This window comes from Coenobita brevimanus, chromosome 96 (genome assembly GCF_032717465.1).
Source record: "Coenobita brevimanus isolate Jiangsu-jjx chromosome 96, ASM3271746v2, whole genome shotgun sequence".
Lineage (NCBI taxonomy): Eukaryota > Metazoa > Arthropoda > Malacostraca > Decapoda > Coenobitidae > Coenobita > Coenobita brevimanus.
This window is the reverse complement of record NC_137049.1, coordinates 20,444,846-20,461,245: the sequence shown is the minus strand read 5'-3', so window position 1 is coordinate 20,461,245 and position 16,400 is coordinate 20,444,846. Positions and strand designations below refer to the sequence as shown.

At 39.0% G+C, this 16,400-nt stretch overlaps 1 protein-coding gene across 1 annotated transcript in view; it reads right to left on the bottom strand.

Annotated features, from left to right (window-relative positions):
- The window catches only part of LOC145413485 (SLIT-ROBO Rho GTPase-activating protein 1-like), a 61,489-nt gene that overhangs the window by 31,408 nt on the left and 13,681 nt on the right, over nucleotides 1-16,400 (bottom strand). Inside the window, exons 3-12 of the mRNA XM_080283182.1 lie at nucleotides 15,284-15,449; nucleotides 14,680-14,901; nucleotides 13,826-13,954; nucleotides 13,072-13,293; nucleotides 9,441-9,755; nucleotides 9,080-9,198; nucleotides 8,621-8,778; nucleotides 7,267-7,479; nucleotides 6,150-6,261; nucleotides 5,256-5,352 (exon numbers count right to left, since the gene is read on the bottom strand). Of these exons, the coding sequence (XP_080139308.1) occupies nucleotides 5,256-5,352; nucleotides 6,150-6,261; nucleotides 7,267-7,479; nucleotides 8,621-8,778; nucleotides 9,080-9,198; nucleotides 9,441-9,755; nucleotides 13,072-13,293; nucleotides 13,826-13,954; nucleotides 14,680-14,901; nucleotides 15,284-15,449 (1,753 nt within the window). The remainder of the gene's footprint in view (nucleotides 1-5,255; nucleotides 5,353-6,149; nucleotides 6,262-7,266; nucleotides 7,480-8,620; nucleotides 8,779-9,079; nucleotides 9,199-9,440; nucleotides 9,756-13,071; nucleotides 13,294-13,825; nucleotides 13,955-14,679; nucleotides 14,902-15,283; nucleotides 15,450-16,400) is intronic.

Below are 16,400 nucleotides of genomic sequence, written 5' to 3'. Positions count from 1 at the left end.
CGACCTTTGGTTCCTTCTTCCTTGCATTAAAAAAAAAAAAAAAAAAAAAAAAAAAAAAAAACTCTGGCCTATCCCACCTCTAAATGAATCTAATTTAACTTCTAATCATACAATAAAGTATAACACACAATGCACTCAGGTAATAGAGATGAAGGCAAAATCTGCCTTCCTACAACTAACAATAAAGACAGCATGCCTCTAAACTACACTATTACCCTGCCAAGCACAACAATATCTGATATAAGCTTAACTTTACCATACTCTCAGGATAATTACTGAAAAAGGTAACATGACAATATGTGTTGCAACTGTGATATGTACAATAAAATCTTGTATTCAATATGGTGCAAAAACTGTACATCCTGTGCAGAGTCACTTTATGAAAATATAGGACAATATTAATATCATCAATTTCGTTTCACGCCCATGCAAATAACTGTAAATAATACTAGCAAAAATGTAATAAATTTAAGTACCAATAAACACATATTTATAAATATACAGTATATAATTACACCTATCCATTATACAAAGTTTACAACTAACTGCATGCTGCATTTATTAACACCTACAGAGAATACTGCATTTAGAACATATATTTAAGATGCTGGGCTATTATTTAAATTTTATAGTTACACTAACAAAAAACAAAAGTGCACTTGAAATATAAGAAGAGTACAACTAACACCTTTCATACAAATAAATACTGCAGAACTGGACTAACCTCGAAGTGGTGACAAGATCTTGCCTCACAAATTCGGTTGCCCAAGACCTCACAAGTTTTGTTGCCATCATTTTCACTGGTTTTTCTGCTATACACCTGAGCTTTGCAATATTTTTTTCATCATCAAAACTGGTTTCAACGATGACAAATGGGAAATGTCCGGCTACTGTATTATACACGAGGTTTCGGTCCCAATACATCTTACCACGTTACAAACTCCCAGCTATCCAGCTACCCGCATGTACTGAGACATCAAAAGGGATCTTGAAGTATTATACACATAGACCACACTGAATAACACATAAAGACACCCAAGATTGGAAGTATTCAACCCTTTCATTGGTAGGAATCCAACTTCTACAATTCAGCAGTCTCCTAAAATAGCTGCCATCTCTCTTATTCATAATGTATTGCATAATTTAGGCAAAAGAATCTTATGGTTGTAACCACAAATATTTTACGTAACACCATTACTAATGATATGCAGCATGACTGACGTGTAGTTGAAAAACGCAACTAATGAAAGGATTTTTTTTTTTTTTTTTTTTTTTTTTTACAAGTCAGATGGTAGAACAGTACTACAGCAGAGTAACAAAGTATTGCTACTTCGTTACTTACCACCTGTGGGCTCTGGTACTGCCCCCCCTGGAAGCAAGGGAAAAGATGAGGGTGTTAGTGTTGTGGAAATGTTATGTGTTCGGCACACAACACAAGTGGGGGGAAAATAATACGCTAATTTGGACACCTTCACCCCGGAAGTCTGATTTAGCAGGGTTTCACTGTGTCATGTTAGGGTGTAAACCTCCTTTGCAATAGGCAAGGTTCAACATGGCAGGGGACCTGGAGAGGATTTCAAGTGGGTATGGATACAGTGATTAGGTAAAGTAGATATAAACCTGCATAAGCTGGATGGAGTTTGAAGGACAATTGGGAGAAACCAAGAAGAAAACCTGGAGGATGCTGCAAAAGATACTGAGGGAATCTGTGGAGGAATTGGGAGGGTCCTGGGATGAGGGTTGTGGGAATCTGAAGGAGGTACAGATACGATGGATGGAACCTGGACAGACACTGGCAGGGTTTTCAACTTGACAACAGTTCCGGTCTACGGATAACTAACAGCACCTTGACCACACGGTTACCAAACAAACTACTGATCAAACCACACAGAGACCTTGGCTGATTATGATGGCTGGAGGAAAGTGTAATACCTCAAGTCCAATTAGCAAACTGGAGAATTTTGAAATTATTATGTTGTACAGGTAGTTCAGTGAAAGTTCCCTACGCATATGAAAAGCTTCCACAGTTTGACAAAGTTTCTAAAGTACGGATTCTTATACTTCACTAACGCACTTCCTCAGACAGCTCAACCTCAATCACAGAATGTTGTCTAAGTACGTATGGGCATTTGTGAGCCAAAGTTTCTGTTCACCTCCTGTCTCTACCACAGTTTCACACCGAACAAACACTTATTATCCAGTGATTAGAACGTATTTCAATGCCTTGCTAGGTTGCAGTATACAAGTAACAATGTCCTCCTGTACTGCTTCTCACGCAGTTTAGCAATGCCAGATTATCAGCTCAACAAAGAGCAATGGGCCACTCTTCGGTGTGAAGCTCACAAATGTACACCATCAGATTGATGAAAAGCTGATGAATATGTGATACTACGAGTAAGATGTCATAAATGACAATACATGTACAAAGTTAGGTGGAGCTACGTCAAACACTGAACTGGTTATTAAACAACTGACAACATCACACTTCAAGTCTTCAACTTTATGTCTTATTACCTACCTCTCATACTACATTATTTCAAATTCCTCCCACGCTTGTATTTCTTACAATGTGCTGGAGGTAATGTTACTGTTAATATTCTAAAGTGGTGTTATGACTTATACATTCCGATCACATTCTAACCCTACCACTTGCTTAAGGAAAGTTGCAGCAAGGATTTCACACTGACTGAAGATTATTTGTTCAGTGTTAAGGTGATAATTGGAAGGTTTTCTAAAATACAGTAAAAAAGTAACAGCATCATCATAAATTGTTCTGAGCTTAGTTTAAGGTTTCAAATTACCACTGTAACAGTGAATATCAGGTCTTCATTCAGTGTGACACCCTGATGACAATTCCCCTCCAGCCAATGGTAGGCAGAGGATGAGCTGAAACCACAGATCACAACTGTACATAAATGATAATTATGCCTCAGGACTGAAAGACCCATGAAATGGACTAGATTCAATACCAAGTTACCAAGGAGGCCTTCCTTTCTGTCACTGTGAAAGATACCAATGTCATTTTCAGTTACATTTCATGTGAACAGCATCTGAAAGAGGATTAACCACATACTGTTGATTCTCACTTTCAGAGAACAATTTACCATATGTCAGATATGGGGGGGGGAAAAAAAAAAGAAAAAAAAAAAAAAAAATGAAAATATTTTTTGGAATGTGTTATGACAAAGAAGAATACCACAACAGAATTAACAATGCTGATATAATTAAAAAGGGTTGCCAAAATACTTCAATATATACGTCACTGCTTATTACCTATCTAAAATGAAATACAGTATCATGAAACCTAAATGAGAAGAAACTTATATTTCCTTTCATAATCAGCAACACCACCTGCATGAAGGAAAAAAAAAAAAAAAAAAAAGTGTTAAGATTCTATTAAAACATCTCGCTGCCCTACAAAATTTTTCTGGAATATCAGGTGTGCTAGAAAAATGCAGGAAGAAGGAATCATCACACCTTCTTCATCCTGAATTTTGTCCCACCTAAGGATAAGGTGGTGTAGAATAAAGAAAATGGGAGAAGAAAGAGTATAAAAAAGGGAGAATTATCAACAGCAGGCCTATGATGGAAATGACACAATCAATATAAATTTTTCAGCTTGTACCTGGAAGAGAGGAAGGGAAATGATTAGGTTTCAACAAAGTACAAGATCAGAGTTAAATGCTGGCTTCATGATTTACAGTACTGTATTAAGATAGCGTAATGCCTCATCTTATGTTGCCGCCTTTGAGGTATACGATCCTAATGCTGGGCTGCAAAAGTCTACATCATTTTAACCCTTATTCTACAATGACCTTTTAGCTTATTCCTGCTGACCTGAGATTATTTTATTCAACTTACGAGGGACTACTGGTACTGAATGGGTAAATGAAGGGTATATCTAACCCTTCAGATTTAAAAATATCTATCCTATGCATAATAAGATTGACTGGAGCCAGTATGAATAAGATACAAAATATGTCCATGGTCTGAAAGGTATAAGGGTAATGATCAATTGATAATATCTGAAGGATACCAAAAATTTTAAGTATTCTTGGTCAGTTCCTTAAAAAACCTTCTGTATCAGTATCACAAATGAACAAACTAAAATGCTGTTCACAAGGGAGTGCACTAATGACTAAAATAAAAATCTACATCTATTATTACTGTCTCATCAGAAGTGAATGGTTTGCAGACTAGGCATTTATGGCAAGTGCAACCAACTGTTTGCCCCACAGTGGTATTATGGAAGCAAATGGCCCTAACCACACTTTGGATGTAATCCCTTATTGGACCACATTTGGCTGGAGCACCTTAACTCATTACATCACCAGGCATCCATTTGACTGTATGATTACCACTCAGCATACAGTATTCAGTGTTTAGAAACCATCTGGAGTCAGTGTAGTATCACCTGAAGGTAAGCCTACATCAAGAATGGATGGTGGGTAGCAACACCTACCTACTACATTCAGTATATATCAGATACTGTTACTTCTCTTACAGAGTAGCAGATATATTGTTGCTACTGCTTTCTGACACATGAACAGCAAAATGGTGAGTCTTGTTATACCATACTACACAACATACACCAGGTAATCAGAATACATCAAATGTAATATCAAAGGACAAAACAGCATCTCTGTAAGGGGGAAAAAAAAGGTACTCGATACATACAATCATTCAGCAATAAGCAGTGTTCATCATCACTGCAGCAATCACCACAACCAACATGCACACAATTTCTGGCAGTTATTCTGCCTGTATGAATCAATGGGAAGGTACAGAATATGTAAGGTTAGGCATGAATACATAACAGTGTAGTAAAGAAGCAACTGGTTAGCTGATGATTGATCATGATGAGCAGATATGAAAAACTATAAATGTAAAATCTCAAGGTGCATGTAGCTCTTTTATAACTGCATCAAACATATTAAGATCTTATTAAACAATGCTGTTCTTGCTTCATTGCTTTGAATCACAAACATGAAAAATGTCTACAGAGTGCAACTGTGCCAATCAATCTGTTACTTTACTGTACAACACACAGTATAATATGGATACAGTACATAGAGGTCCTTCTATAAGGTTAATTAAGCTGAAATCACATGAAGCTAAAGGATTAGATTATGCACTGAAAACCTCATGGGAATAAGACTTTGTCTGAATACTAAGTTTTACCGGTGATTAAAGCTTGGATTACAAAGTAGTCATTGGGAGACACTGTGGGTGACGACAAACTGTGGGACCCTCACCTGATCCTTGTCCTCAGGGATGGGCATCAGTGTGGGACCAAAACAGATGGCAAGGTTGTATGGGTCCATCATGTTCTCATCACTAAACTCACTCAGGCTGTGGGGCAAAATATAAATTGTTTAGGTCTCACCTTTCCTGCCTCTGTTTACCTACATTCACTACTGTTTAAGGTCAATTAGCTATACAAGGCTTAGATTTTGACTAGTAAAGCTAAATTCTCTCTACCCCTCATTTCTCATTTCCTCAATGTCATTCAGCCCATATTATACTCATATCTCTTCCAATCTCCACTATCTTCTAAATGATCATTAGCTATCCTAGTACAACATCTGGCTGATTTCCCCTTCCTTACTTCTATTGTTTCATATCAACCTCCCTACCAATCATGGAAAGTCTGAGATATAGTTCATCTACTATTCCACTGCATCTACTTCACACTCAGGGCATGTTGCTCACTTCCTCTCTGACACATCATACTGTGTATATATATATATATATATATATATATATATATATATATATAAAATCATTTATGGGCAAAGAAATAATACCACATTTCTCAGCTTAGGAATATCAGCCAATAGAGGGAAGTGAGATATAGATGTGGTGGAACATTTGGCAAACGTATTTCCCAAACTGTACTACCACAAGAATACCTCACCGACAATTCCCCACCAGCACTGTGTCCATTCTTCCACACAGAATTTGGCATTCCTCCCCAAATATCAGAGTATCCTTCCTTCTCTTACTCTTTTTGCTGTCTGCTTTATAGTCAATTTACTGTATATAACACCTTCCATCATCTTAGCCGGTGGGAATGTGTCAAGGAATTTCTGGTTTTGATAGTACCTCCCGTGTCCCCCATTGAGGGCCCCTGTCTCCCCTCCACTCACTGGTTGAGAAAAGCGAAGAGGTAGCGCATCACAACAAACACAGGGCGAGGTAAACTGGTCACAACATCACGCATCTTCACCACAAAGTCCTGCTTCTTCTCCAGTGCTGAAACTTGAGCATTAAGTTTGCAGTCACAAAAAGGATGAAAAATGGCAAAAAATAACTGTTAAATTAAAAAGTTTACCTGCAGTTATAGGAAATACAAATGAATGATAAGGGAAATTCAGCCTCAGTAAACCAGAGCCCCAGTAAACACACAGCCCCAGTAAACCATTTCTTATAATAATTTTATTATGTATCCTTCATTTGTATATGGAGGTAGTCTGACCCTACAAATTTCAATACATTCTGCTTAGCTACATGATGTACAAATGTGGACAAATGAACCTAGCACAGTCCTACATTTAGGCTGATGGTACTTCGCAGCACTGACATGGTAAGAGGATGGGCTTATAAATGTATGCTTTCATATGACAAGTGTTTTTGAACGGCTGATACATACAATATATATCTGCAATTATGGCATAAACTGAATACAAGAAATAAATACCAAGCATTCAAAAAGTGGGAGTGTCAGGTGCCCACAAATTTACAATAAGTGAATATTTATGCTTCTGAGAGGAAAAAGAAAAAATATCATACAAAGTTTTTCAGTAATCTGGTATGCAGAAACAGAAAAGTAAATGAAAATAAGTGTGCTTCAGAGGAAATACTGGAGAAGAGTATCAAAAAGTATCAAAAATTAAGATGACTGATAACCAACAAAATAAAAAAAAATACAGGGAACCCTCCAAGATCTAACAAATAATTGCACCTAATAATTCAATATATCATGCATGGAAATAACCCACCACTTATGCGCAATCTACGTAAACAAAATAAATACCTCTGGCACCCCATGGAAGAGAAAGCAAGTAACAGTTACAGCAATTATCCTAAACACCCATTGGGAAACATACGTACTCTATGCGATAAATATACACCAGAGTAACCACATCAGACTCTCAAGATCAATATATTGTAGTAGATGTATACAGCAGACAGGCTTTACCAAAAACTGAAAACACGACCATTCCTAATAATATATACAGCAGAACAGCCATTTTCGACACTTACGGGCGATCTCCATAAACTGATCAAAGAACACCGTTGGGAAGAGTGGTTCACGGAGCTCCCTGAGGTACAGCTTGAGGACGCCCGCCACGCTGTTGATGTCTGAAGCATCGGTTGTGTCTGCCAAGGGGTCCTCCATGCGTTCAAATGATTCGCGGAAATTATTTATGTTCCCCTGTGATCCTGATACTCGGAAGATGCCTTGGTGGTGCAGCCCTGGAATCAAAGTCATGGTGATAGGAGAGAGAGTAGTATAACCACCTTACCATGATGTCCAATTATTTTGGTGATGGAAGTCGATCCAAATATAGGAAAAGGCACGATACTAAAATAATCAAGACATCCCACTACCTAAGTGTTTACTGAAATGGACCATACAGCCATTCATTTATCATTCTTATTTTTACACATTCTATATGATATGCTGTACTGCATCTAGCTTATCTTTTCATTCTCCTCCTATCTCACTCTTACATCTGCCACATGATGATTAAAGATTTCATCACAGGCAAAATATATGAATACACATTTCAAAGCAATCAGCTTACATACACCTTTTCCATATTGGTAGGCAGCTGTTTACACTTGGTCCTCCATTAATGATAAAATAACACCGTTTTCCATACTAAAAGTTCTGCATCCATCCACAAAATAATCTTTCCTCCCCTTCAAGCTATGCTCCATCACCCCATATCCTTCTTTCTTGCTTCGAGACATATTGTAGGTCATGCCTGATACAGTAAACTCTCAATTATCCAACATACTTCACCCAAGCCCTATCCCGGTTAAAGCAAAACACCGGATATTACATAGTACTGTAACCCCCATTGGCTCAATATTCGGCATCGTCAAATATTGTGTTATTATTCATCTTTACCTTCTATCTTAAAAACCTTCCCATGAGTAATGATAAAATACTGCAATACGGTAACACGGCACCAGTCGGCTACTGTTTATTAGCTGGTTGATACACCTCGACATCAGATATTCCATAGAACCGCTGCTTACATCCAGTTTCGGTGCCAGATATAGCATTATTTCATCGGATATTGCTTTAATAGTATCAAGCCAGCAGTGCCGGATTTTGCTTTAATAATGTCAACCCAACGGTGCCAAGTATTGCGATGATCGAGAGTTTACTGTACTCTTAATCTACCATACTGGCTACATTACCAACTCTCCCTACATTCATTCACTCCCCTTCTCACAGCCATTCACATCTTCCCCATTCTCTTAAGCTCACAAAATCTTTCATCAATCATTCCCTCCTCTCCTCCCTGCCATTCGCTTCCTCTTCCATCCTCTTTCTCAACGTCATTCATTTCCCTCTGTGTGTATCCGCCACTGCCTGCCTTACCATAGAGATTGATAACTCTGATGCAGGATTTTACAATAAGTGGAATGTCCTGTCCGGTGGCCTCCAGGTACTCTTCTAGTGACCCACCAAACAGCTTGGGTTGTCCCATCATCGGGTTGCGGCCGATGCGACGACGACGTGGCTTGTTTACCAAGTTGCTGTAAAAAGTAGGATTTAAGGATTACAAAAAAATGCAGATTACTTGATATGCCTTCTGTATATCAAATCCAAGTGCATCAGTAAGTATTAACTGCATTTCTACAACAAAACACCTTAATGAGGTGAGTACAGTATTATAATGCTATTCTTACTGATTCACTTCTCACCTAAGCACATTCTTTTAACTTAGAGCATATGAGTCCCCAACTCATTTCTAACACTATTCATATATTAATCCAAGTCTGATACAAATATACTGGGAAATAAGAAATGCCGAGTTTAAGTGTCTGAATAGCTTACCGTGTGGGTGTGGGTGAGGAGGAAGTTTGAGTGTCATCTCCAAGAGCTTTTCTCATTAACTCATATCTCGCCTGTAGTCTGGTGATCAAATTGCTGCCTAGCGTATATTCTCGGAATTTCTGTAATCATGCATATGTGATCATGAGTCATACAGGCACCTTTCATTTCCTAATAATATTTAACTGTTTTCTGAGGTACTGACCTACCACAATACACAATATTACAACAGTGACAACCTAAGACACAGGGAGATACACTGTACAATTAACAGTATTACTGGATATAGCAATTTCTCATTTACTGCTGCAGTTATTACATCTAAGCATAATTACTGTACTGTTCCTGTTAATTATCAACTCACACTGAGATAGAACTCCTCCGTCTCTTGCCTATCGGCTTTCATCTTGATCAGCGCAGCCTCTGGTTGTTTGGCAGGATCTGTCTTTGGCTCATCAACGAAGTAATGTGCACAGTCATAGTCCCTCGTCCCTGTCATCTCCACCAGAGTCCTCTCCGCAGTCTCTATCGTCTTCCAGGTCTCCTCCGATTCAGTTTTGAGGGAGGTGAGGCGGGAGACAAGATGGGCGTATCTCTTCTCCATTTCCTCCTGCACCTCTCTGGTCACCACCACTCGGTTCATCTGTGACCATGACAATGTCCCGGAAGGATCATCAGCCTAGGCGAGGCAGTTGCAAACACTGCTGCCCGCCGCCAATGTGGTCTCGAAAGGATGAGTGCGATTGCAGTTGGCATCACACAGTTATTATTTCTTTTAATTTAATGCTGCGTGCAACAACTACAACAAAGTTGTGCATATCTTTATATGTGCATAAGCAAACATTTGTGCTACACCTGTGCACAGAAAGACATGTGTGACTGGCTTTGCCATCACATCCAGTAGTTGTTATTATCGTGCAAGAGTTGGAGTACAGTTATGAATTAAAATGTGCTTCATGAGACAACGGGTTATGTACAGTATTTAATGGTACTTACAAATTTACAGGATGTGTGTGACTGATTGCCTGCTTGTGAATGAGAATGTGAAAAAACTATACTGTATATATAAAAAAAAGGCATTAGTTCATCTAGAAGATATGAGTAACTGTATTCAGAGGAGGTGCATTTATGAATTTAGGGACCTACTGAGAAGGACAGTGCATAATTATCTGCCAAACGTGATGGCTGCAATATAACTGTGATGTGTTTGAAAGTTTCCAGGTATGAGTTGAAACTCGTGATTTAATGGTGATGTTGCAATCAATACACTAGTACAGTAATTTATGTCATACAATTACATTATCATGGGAAGATACAAACAGTTCAAGTCATTGGATTTAAATTATGCTAATAACTGCACACAAGTAATCAGTGGCAGTAAAGTATGTTTATACCATATACATCATGAAATTTTATGTGCACTTGACATTTGCATGTGTATATGAAATTCATTATTCTACATAACTGATTCTTGTTCTGAAGAAGACTTAGGAAAAAAAAAAACTATATTCATAATTGTGACACATGATGAAGATCTATCTCATGAAAAAGTATAAATGATGCTCCAGCTGATAACTGAAGCTGAAATGCTGACAGTAAACTGATCTCCATGGGTGGGAATACTTCAATTGGATTACACGACTGAGATGTGGACCACTAATGCCATCATAATAAATGTCAAGTTACGCAGCTCAGTATAAAACAGTTGATGACCACAGTGAACAATCTATGTATATAACACGCAAATGTCAACAAACATGGATAAAGAAAAGAAATATAAAATTCACCCTTCCAAAAACTTCTTTTTTGAAGAAGAATATCTTTCAATCTGTCACAGAAAAGAAACTGGCTAACTCTAATGCACTAATAACATTAAAAAATTCACTAATGTTAAAAATCTACAAAACATTTAAATATCAGGTCCAGGAAAGTCTGTGGTGACTTTTGTTTCCATCTGGAAAGGGTGAATTTTGTACATTATATCTCATCCATATCCTAGCCAGGTAAAATGAGGGGGGAAAAAGGTTAGAATGAGTTACCTTAGAGCATGAAAGAAAATGGTGTAGCTATATGGAGGGCTGTTTCCCTTACTGTGCTAGTCTGGTGATGATTGTTAGGTGGAATACACAAAACACATCTTAGAATTGGCTTCAAGACCCATGTTCCCATCAAGAAGAGCCTTCTAACACCTTCTTCTTAGTAGCTTATTTTGCATGCTTCGCACAGTTACCCTCATTTAAGTTTTTATATCTTTCTAAAATCAACAAAGACTGTATAATCAACATATGAAGGATATTAATGTTTCATATGCAGAAATACATTGGGAAGAGAGAGGTAAGAAAAGTGTCAGTAAGAGTAACTTGGGATGGTATGGCCAAGTGAAGTGAATAAGGAGTGAAAGATTGACTAGGTGCGTGTGCATTATATGAGTGGGATGAAGGGAGAGAAGGGGAGAGGTAGCTCAAGGAAAAGGTGGAGGAATGGGGTTGAGAGGTACTGTATATGAAGAAGAGTGACGTGGGATGCAGGGAGGAATGCCTGATATCAGAAGACTGGGAGATGTGGAACTGATTTGTTGTGTCCCACACCCTCGGATTCAGGTCTCTGGCTATCGCTACAGAGACACAGGCAGATGGAAATAGCTGCTAGGGAGCCTCCTAAACTGATAAGAATATGACCAAGAGTGTGGTAAACTGTGTACATGGTGTTTGTGTGTAAGAGGTGCCCTGTACTTGTGTTTACAAGAGTGCGATAAACTGTGAAGGGACTGTACACACACTTACACGAGGTACATGTGTTCACATAAAGTAGCTGTGTTTACCAGAGTGTGGTTCAATGTGTAGGTAGTGGTGCTTGCTATAGTGTGTAAACTATGTTGGTACAGGTGTTAAAAGAGAAGTTGGCCACAGTGCAGGCGAGCAACTGAAGTTTGCGAGGCTGTCAGTGTTGGCATAATATTAACAAAAGAAGTGCAAGGTAAAACTTTTGACACATACATTTAGACAAGAACATTCTACAGCAGTCTCAACATCATTGTTAATGCATCTGAATTTAAATGTGATAAGAGCAATTTATGTATCAACTTCTGCTGTCATACATTCTTGCCAAACTATGCAAATATGTGCAATTTCCATGAGTAACATGCAGAGACATATAGAATTAATTAGTTTATAATCTTTAACAATGTTATAACAAATATAGTGCAACAAAAACTTGCTAAAACATGTTACTTTAGAAATGATGGTGCATTTACATAAAATTAAAGACATAAAATAGTTTAAAAACATTAAAATGCAGTTTGTACAATTTGCAAATGTGCAATACATAACATATAAAACAATAAAATGCAAAATTAAGTAAAGCCTACACAACAGTACTATAATGAACTACAACTTCTTGACTGTATGTATATTAACAAACTTGGATTTCTGTGAATCAACACATTCTCTCTTGCCATTCTTTCATCCATTCACAAGAGTTTTTTGCCTGCCTGACTTCCTTATTTCTCCTCCTCGTAATCTATGACAAGTCTGACCCCTTTAGTGATTGACAAGGAAAACATTCAAACTTTCTCCCATACTATGACACAACCACTGAATTTAGAACCCAGATCCCTATTTCAGTTCTTGGTGCAAACAGGCTGGAGCAAACTCCCTGCCTGAAGGTTTTGTGGTCAGCCTGAGAAATGAACCTGGGAAATTTTGGATGAATGCCAAGGATGCTTCTGATTACACCACGGCCACTCCCATCCCTTTAGTTTGATGCAATATTTTACACTATTCTTGATGCTGCCCAATGATTTTATTCAGTTAATCTTTCCTAATTTTAGCAACTTTTCTATCCTTCACATTTAATAACAAACTTACTTTCTCTTCACCTCCTGTCAACCTCTTATCATCTTAGTAACTATTTGATCCTTTATTTTTCTCCCAATTACTGTAACTAACTACCATAATTAACCCTCTCTCTCTCTACCCTCTTTCCCCCGGCCTCACCTCATCACCCTTGTGCCCCTGAAACTCGAACTTCTTGGGCAGCATGAAGGCTGCATTGTTGTGTTTGAGGAACCGCTGCTTGTCCAGGCGCGAGTCCAGGTTTGTTATGGTTTTGTTTAGGTCATCCACACCAGTCTGGAGGCTGCGACGCACACACTCCTGGGCTGAGACGTGGGTTAGAAGGGCTCGAGCTATGCTGCTGTGGAATCCAAAGTCCATACACTGTCCAAGAAAATGCATGTTATTAATCCCAAGTCCATGCACTGTTTGAGAAAATGTGTTGTTAGTAAAATTCTCATGAGAAAGTCACATTCTTTCTCAACATGAAGAACATTATAGTACTGTGCTAGGAAATGCTTTAAAATGCTGGTATACTGTACGCGACAATATCCTGAATAATATGCACTTTATTAAATCTACATATGGGAAGTATTAGGTACATGTACGGGGACTACTCTGTCACTACTTTAATTTTATATAAATAGACAGTGCATGCACCAGCTATCAACAAACAAATCATCCTATCTCCATTCTCCATTATTATATGTGAAGGATGAGATCCAGATGATTCTATCGGTGTATGGGAGCATACATTGAGGAAAATTACAGACTGCCCAAAGAAATGGGTCACACATCCATTCTCTCATCATTCTAACCATTAAAATTCCTAAACAACCAGTGATCCACAGAAAGTATGTACCTATATATCTGTATGTGAGCATCTATTCTAATCTGACAACAATACGTTACTTACGTCAATAATATCCGAGAGGTCCTCAACGAAGTACTTATGGATGGCTGCATTGGCTGAGTCCATCGAGAGGATGTACTCATTACGTGCCTTCAGGGCCTTAAGCTTTGCATCCTGGTACTTGCTGTTTCGCTGTGTTAAAAGTAAACAAATTTCATCACCATTAACATCACTGTTATCCAAACATTATTCCCTCCATCCCAAGAGGGAAGGGCAGGATCTAGAAAAAAGGAAGAATAAAACTCAAAAGTACACAAGTATCAACAGTGGCTGAGTCTGCCACTAACATGATGAACTGGGAAATGAACTTTTTCCCACCCTGATCACATCACCATGTACTGTATTAAATATCAGCACAAATGTGGGACAAGTTAAACTGCAAATTAAGCAGGAATGAGTCACAGTGGAATTGCATGTCAGAAATTTCCTGCTCACTTTTGTCCAGCTAATTTCAATGGGGAGTGGGAATGAATTACTTGGTGGAAGCTCCATACGGACAATGAGGAGAGTTGCACTTTGATGCAAGACTCAACCATGAAATAAACTTTAGTACTTGGACATTAAAGATCTCTTGTAGTAAGCATCACATAAAATGATGAAGGCTGTATTCAATCTCACATAGTAGCAACTATCAACCTACTGCACCTTACAAAATGTTAATACTGCAGCTACTGTACCTGAATTCCAACAATTAATGATTTCCAGAGTTTAGAAATTTCCATCCATGCTAAATAAAAAAAGTCCGTCATTAATCCTAACAGAAGTCAAAAGTGCAATGCCACACCAACATGGGTAATATAAAAAAAAGAATGGAAGGGGTTAATAACTTGACAGTGTAAATATGAGATTTTTCTTACCTTCTGGATCTCCTTCTCAATGACTCTGAACTTCTTGCTCTTCTCCAGCTTTTCCTTGGGTATGTGCTGCTCCAGTTTGCTGCGTTGAGCTTCAAAGTTGCGGAGTTTAGTCTCAGCATTCTTAAACTCTGTCTGATAGGTGTGGTATGTGCGCATGGTGGTGTGAAGCTCATGAAGAACTTTCAGCAACTCTTCGTGGCTTTCATACCCAATCTCCCGACACTGGATGGATAGAAAGGAATAACTTGTTTAGTCAGCCTGCTACTGATTATAAGTCAACCAAGGAAAATATTACAGTATCCAAAAGGCATAGCACATTCATTATCGTCATCATCACCCTATTTCTTACTAAAAAATGGGCTGGGTAGACTTCACAAATGGAAGAATGCCCAGGTAACTTAGTTTCTTCCATGTTCACAATATACCCTTACATATACATTGCAATATGACTTTCTCACTGTTTTCCAACAGACGGGCTAGTAACATAGGTGTGGAATATTGGTCACATCATCATCAACTAAACTTTCCAATAAAAATAGTGTGGTTATGATTCACAAACAGGAAAAGTATCACAGAAAACAACAATCACCACCAAATAACCTACCCTCTTGTAAATTCTCTGCACATCATCCTGGACCTGGGTAAACCGTGGAATGACATTGTTTAGGTAGACGTCTGCCAGAGCCGCTTGGTCCCGTGCGTCCTTCTTAGTCTGGGTCATGAGCGTGGTCCAACACTCGTACACTGAGAATAGGTGTAGCTGGTCCCGCCTGAGTGCAAGGGACAATGGGTAATTTTGTGTACCGAGCAGAGTCCTTACGCTGTCATTACACCCACACACTGCTCTATATACACTCACCTTGCCCCATACACCCTCACATTGCCCCATACACCCTCACATTGCCCCATACACTCTCACATTGCCCCATACACCCTCACACTGCCTCAAATACTCTCATACTACCCCATACACCCTCACACTGCTCTATATACACTCACATTGCCTCATACACCCTCACATTGCTCCATACACCCTCACATCACCACATACACCCTCATACTGCCTCATACACCCTCACCCTGCCTCAAATACTCTCATACTGCCCCATACACCCTTACACTGCCCCATACACCCTCACACTGCCCCATACACCCTCACACTGCCCCATACACCATAACGCTGCCCCATACACCCTAACGCTGCCCCATACACCCTAACGCTGCCCCATACACCCTAACACTGCCCCCTCACATTGCCCCATCCACCCTCATACTGCCCCATACACCCTCACACTGCCTCAAATACTCTCATACTGCCCCATACACCCTTACACCCCATACACCCTCACACTGCCCCATACACCCAAACACTGCCTCATGCACCCTAACACTGCTCCATACACCCTCACACCACCACATACACCCTCACACTGTCCCATACACCCTCACACTGCCCCATACACCCTCACATTGCCCCATACACCCTCACACTGCCCCACACACCCTCACACTGACCCAAACACCCTCACACCACCACATACACCCTACAGGCAACAGAACCGCCCTACTTCCTTTACATAGCACTTCTTCATGACTAGTACCACATTCCAGTCTCTTTTTACAGCTCAGCATTCAAGATGGAGAGACGGCAATTTTATGCCTGGTTATAGTGAACACAGTATAGTTTCATTATTAGTTATCATTATTATTATTATTATTAT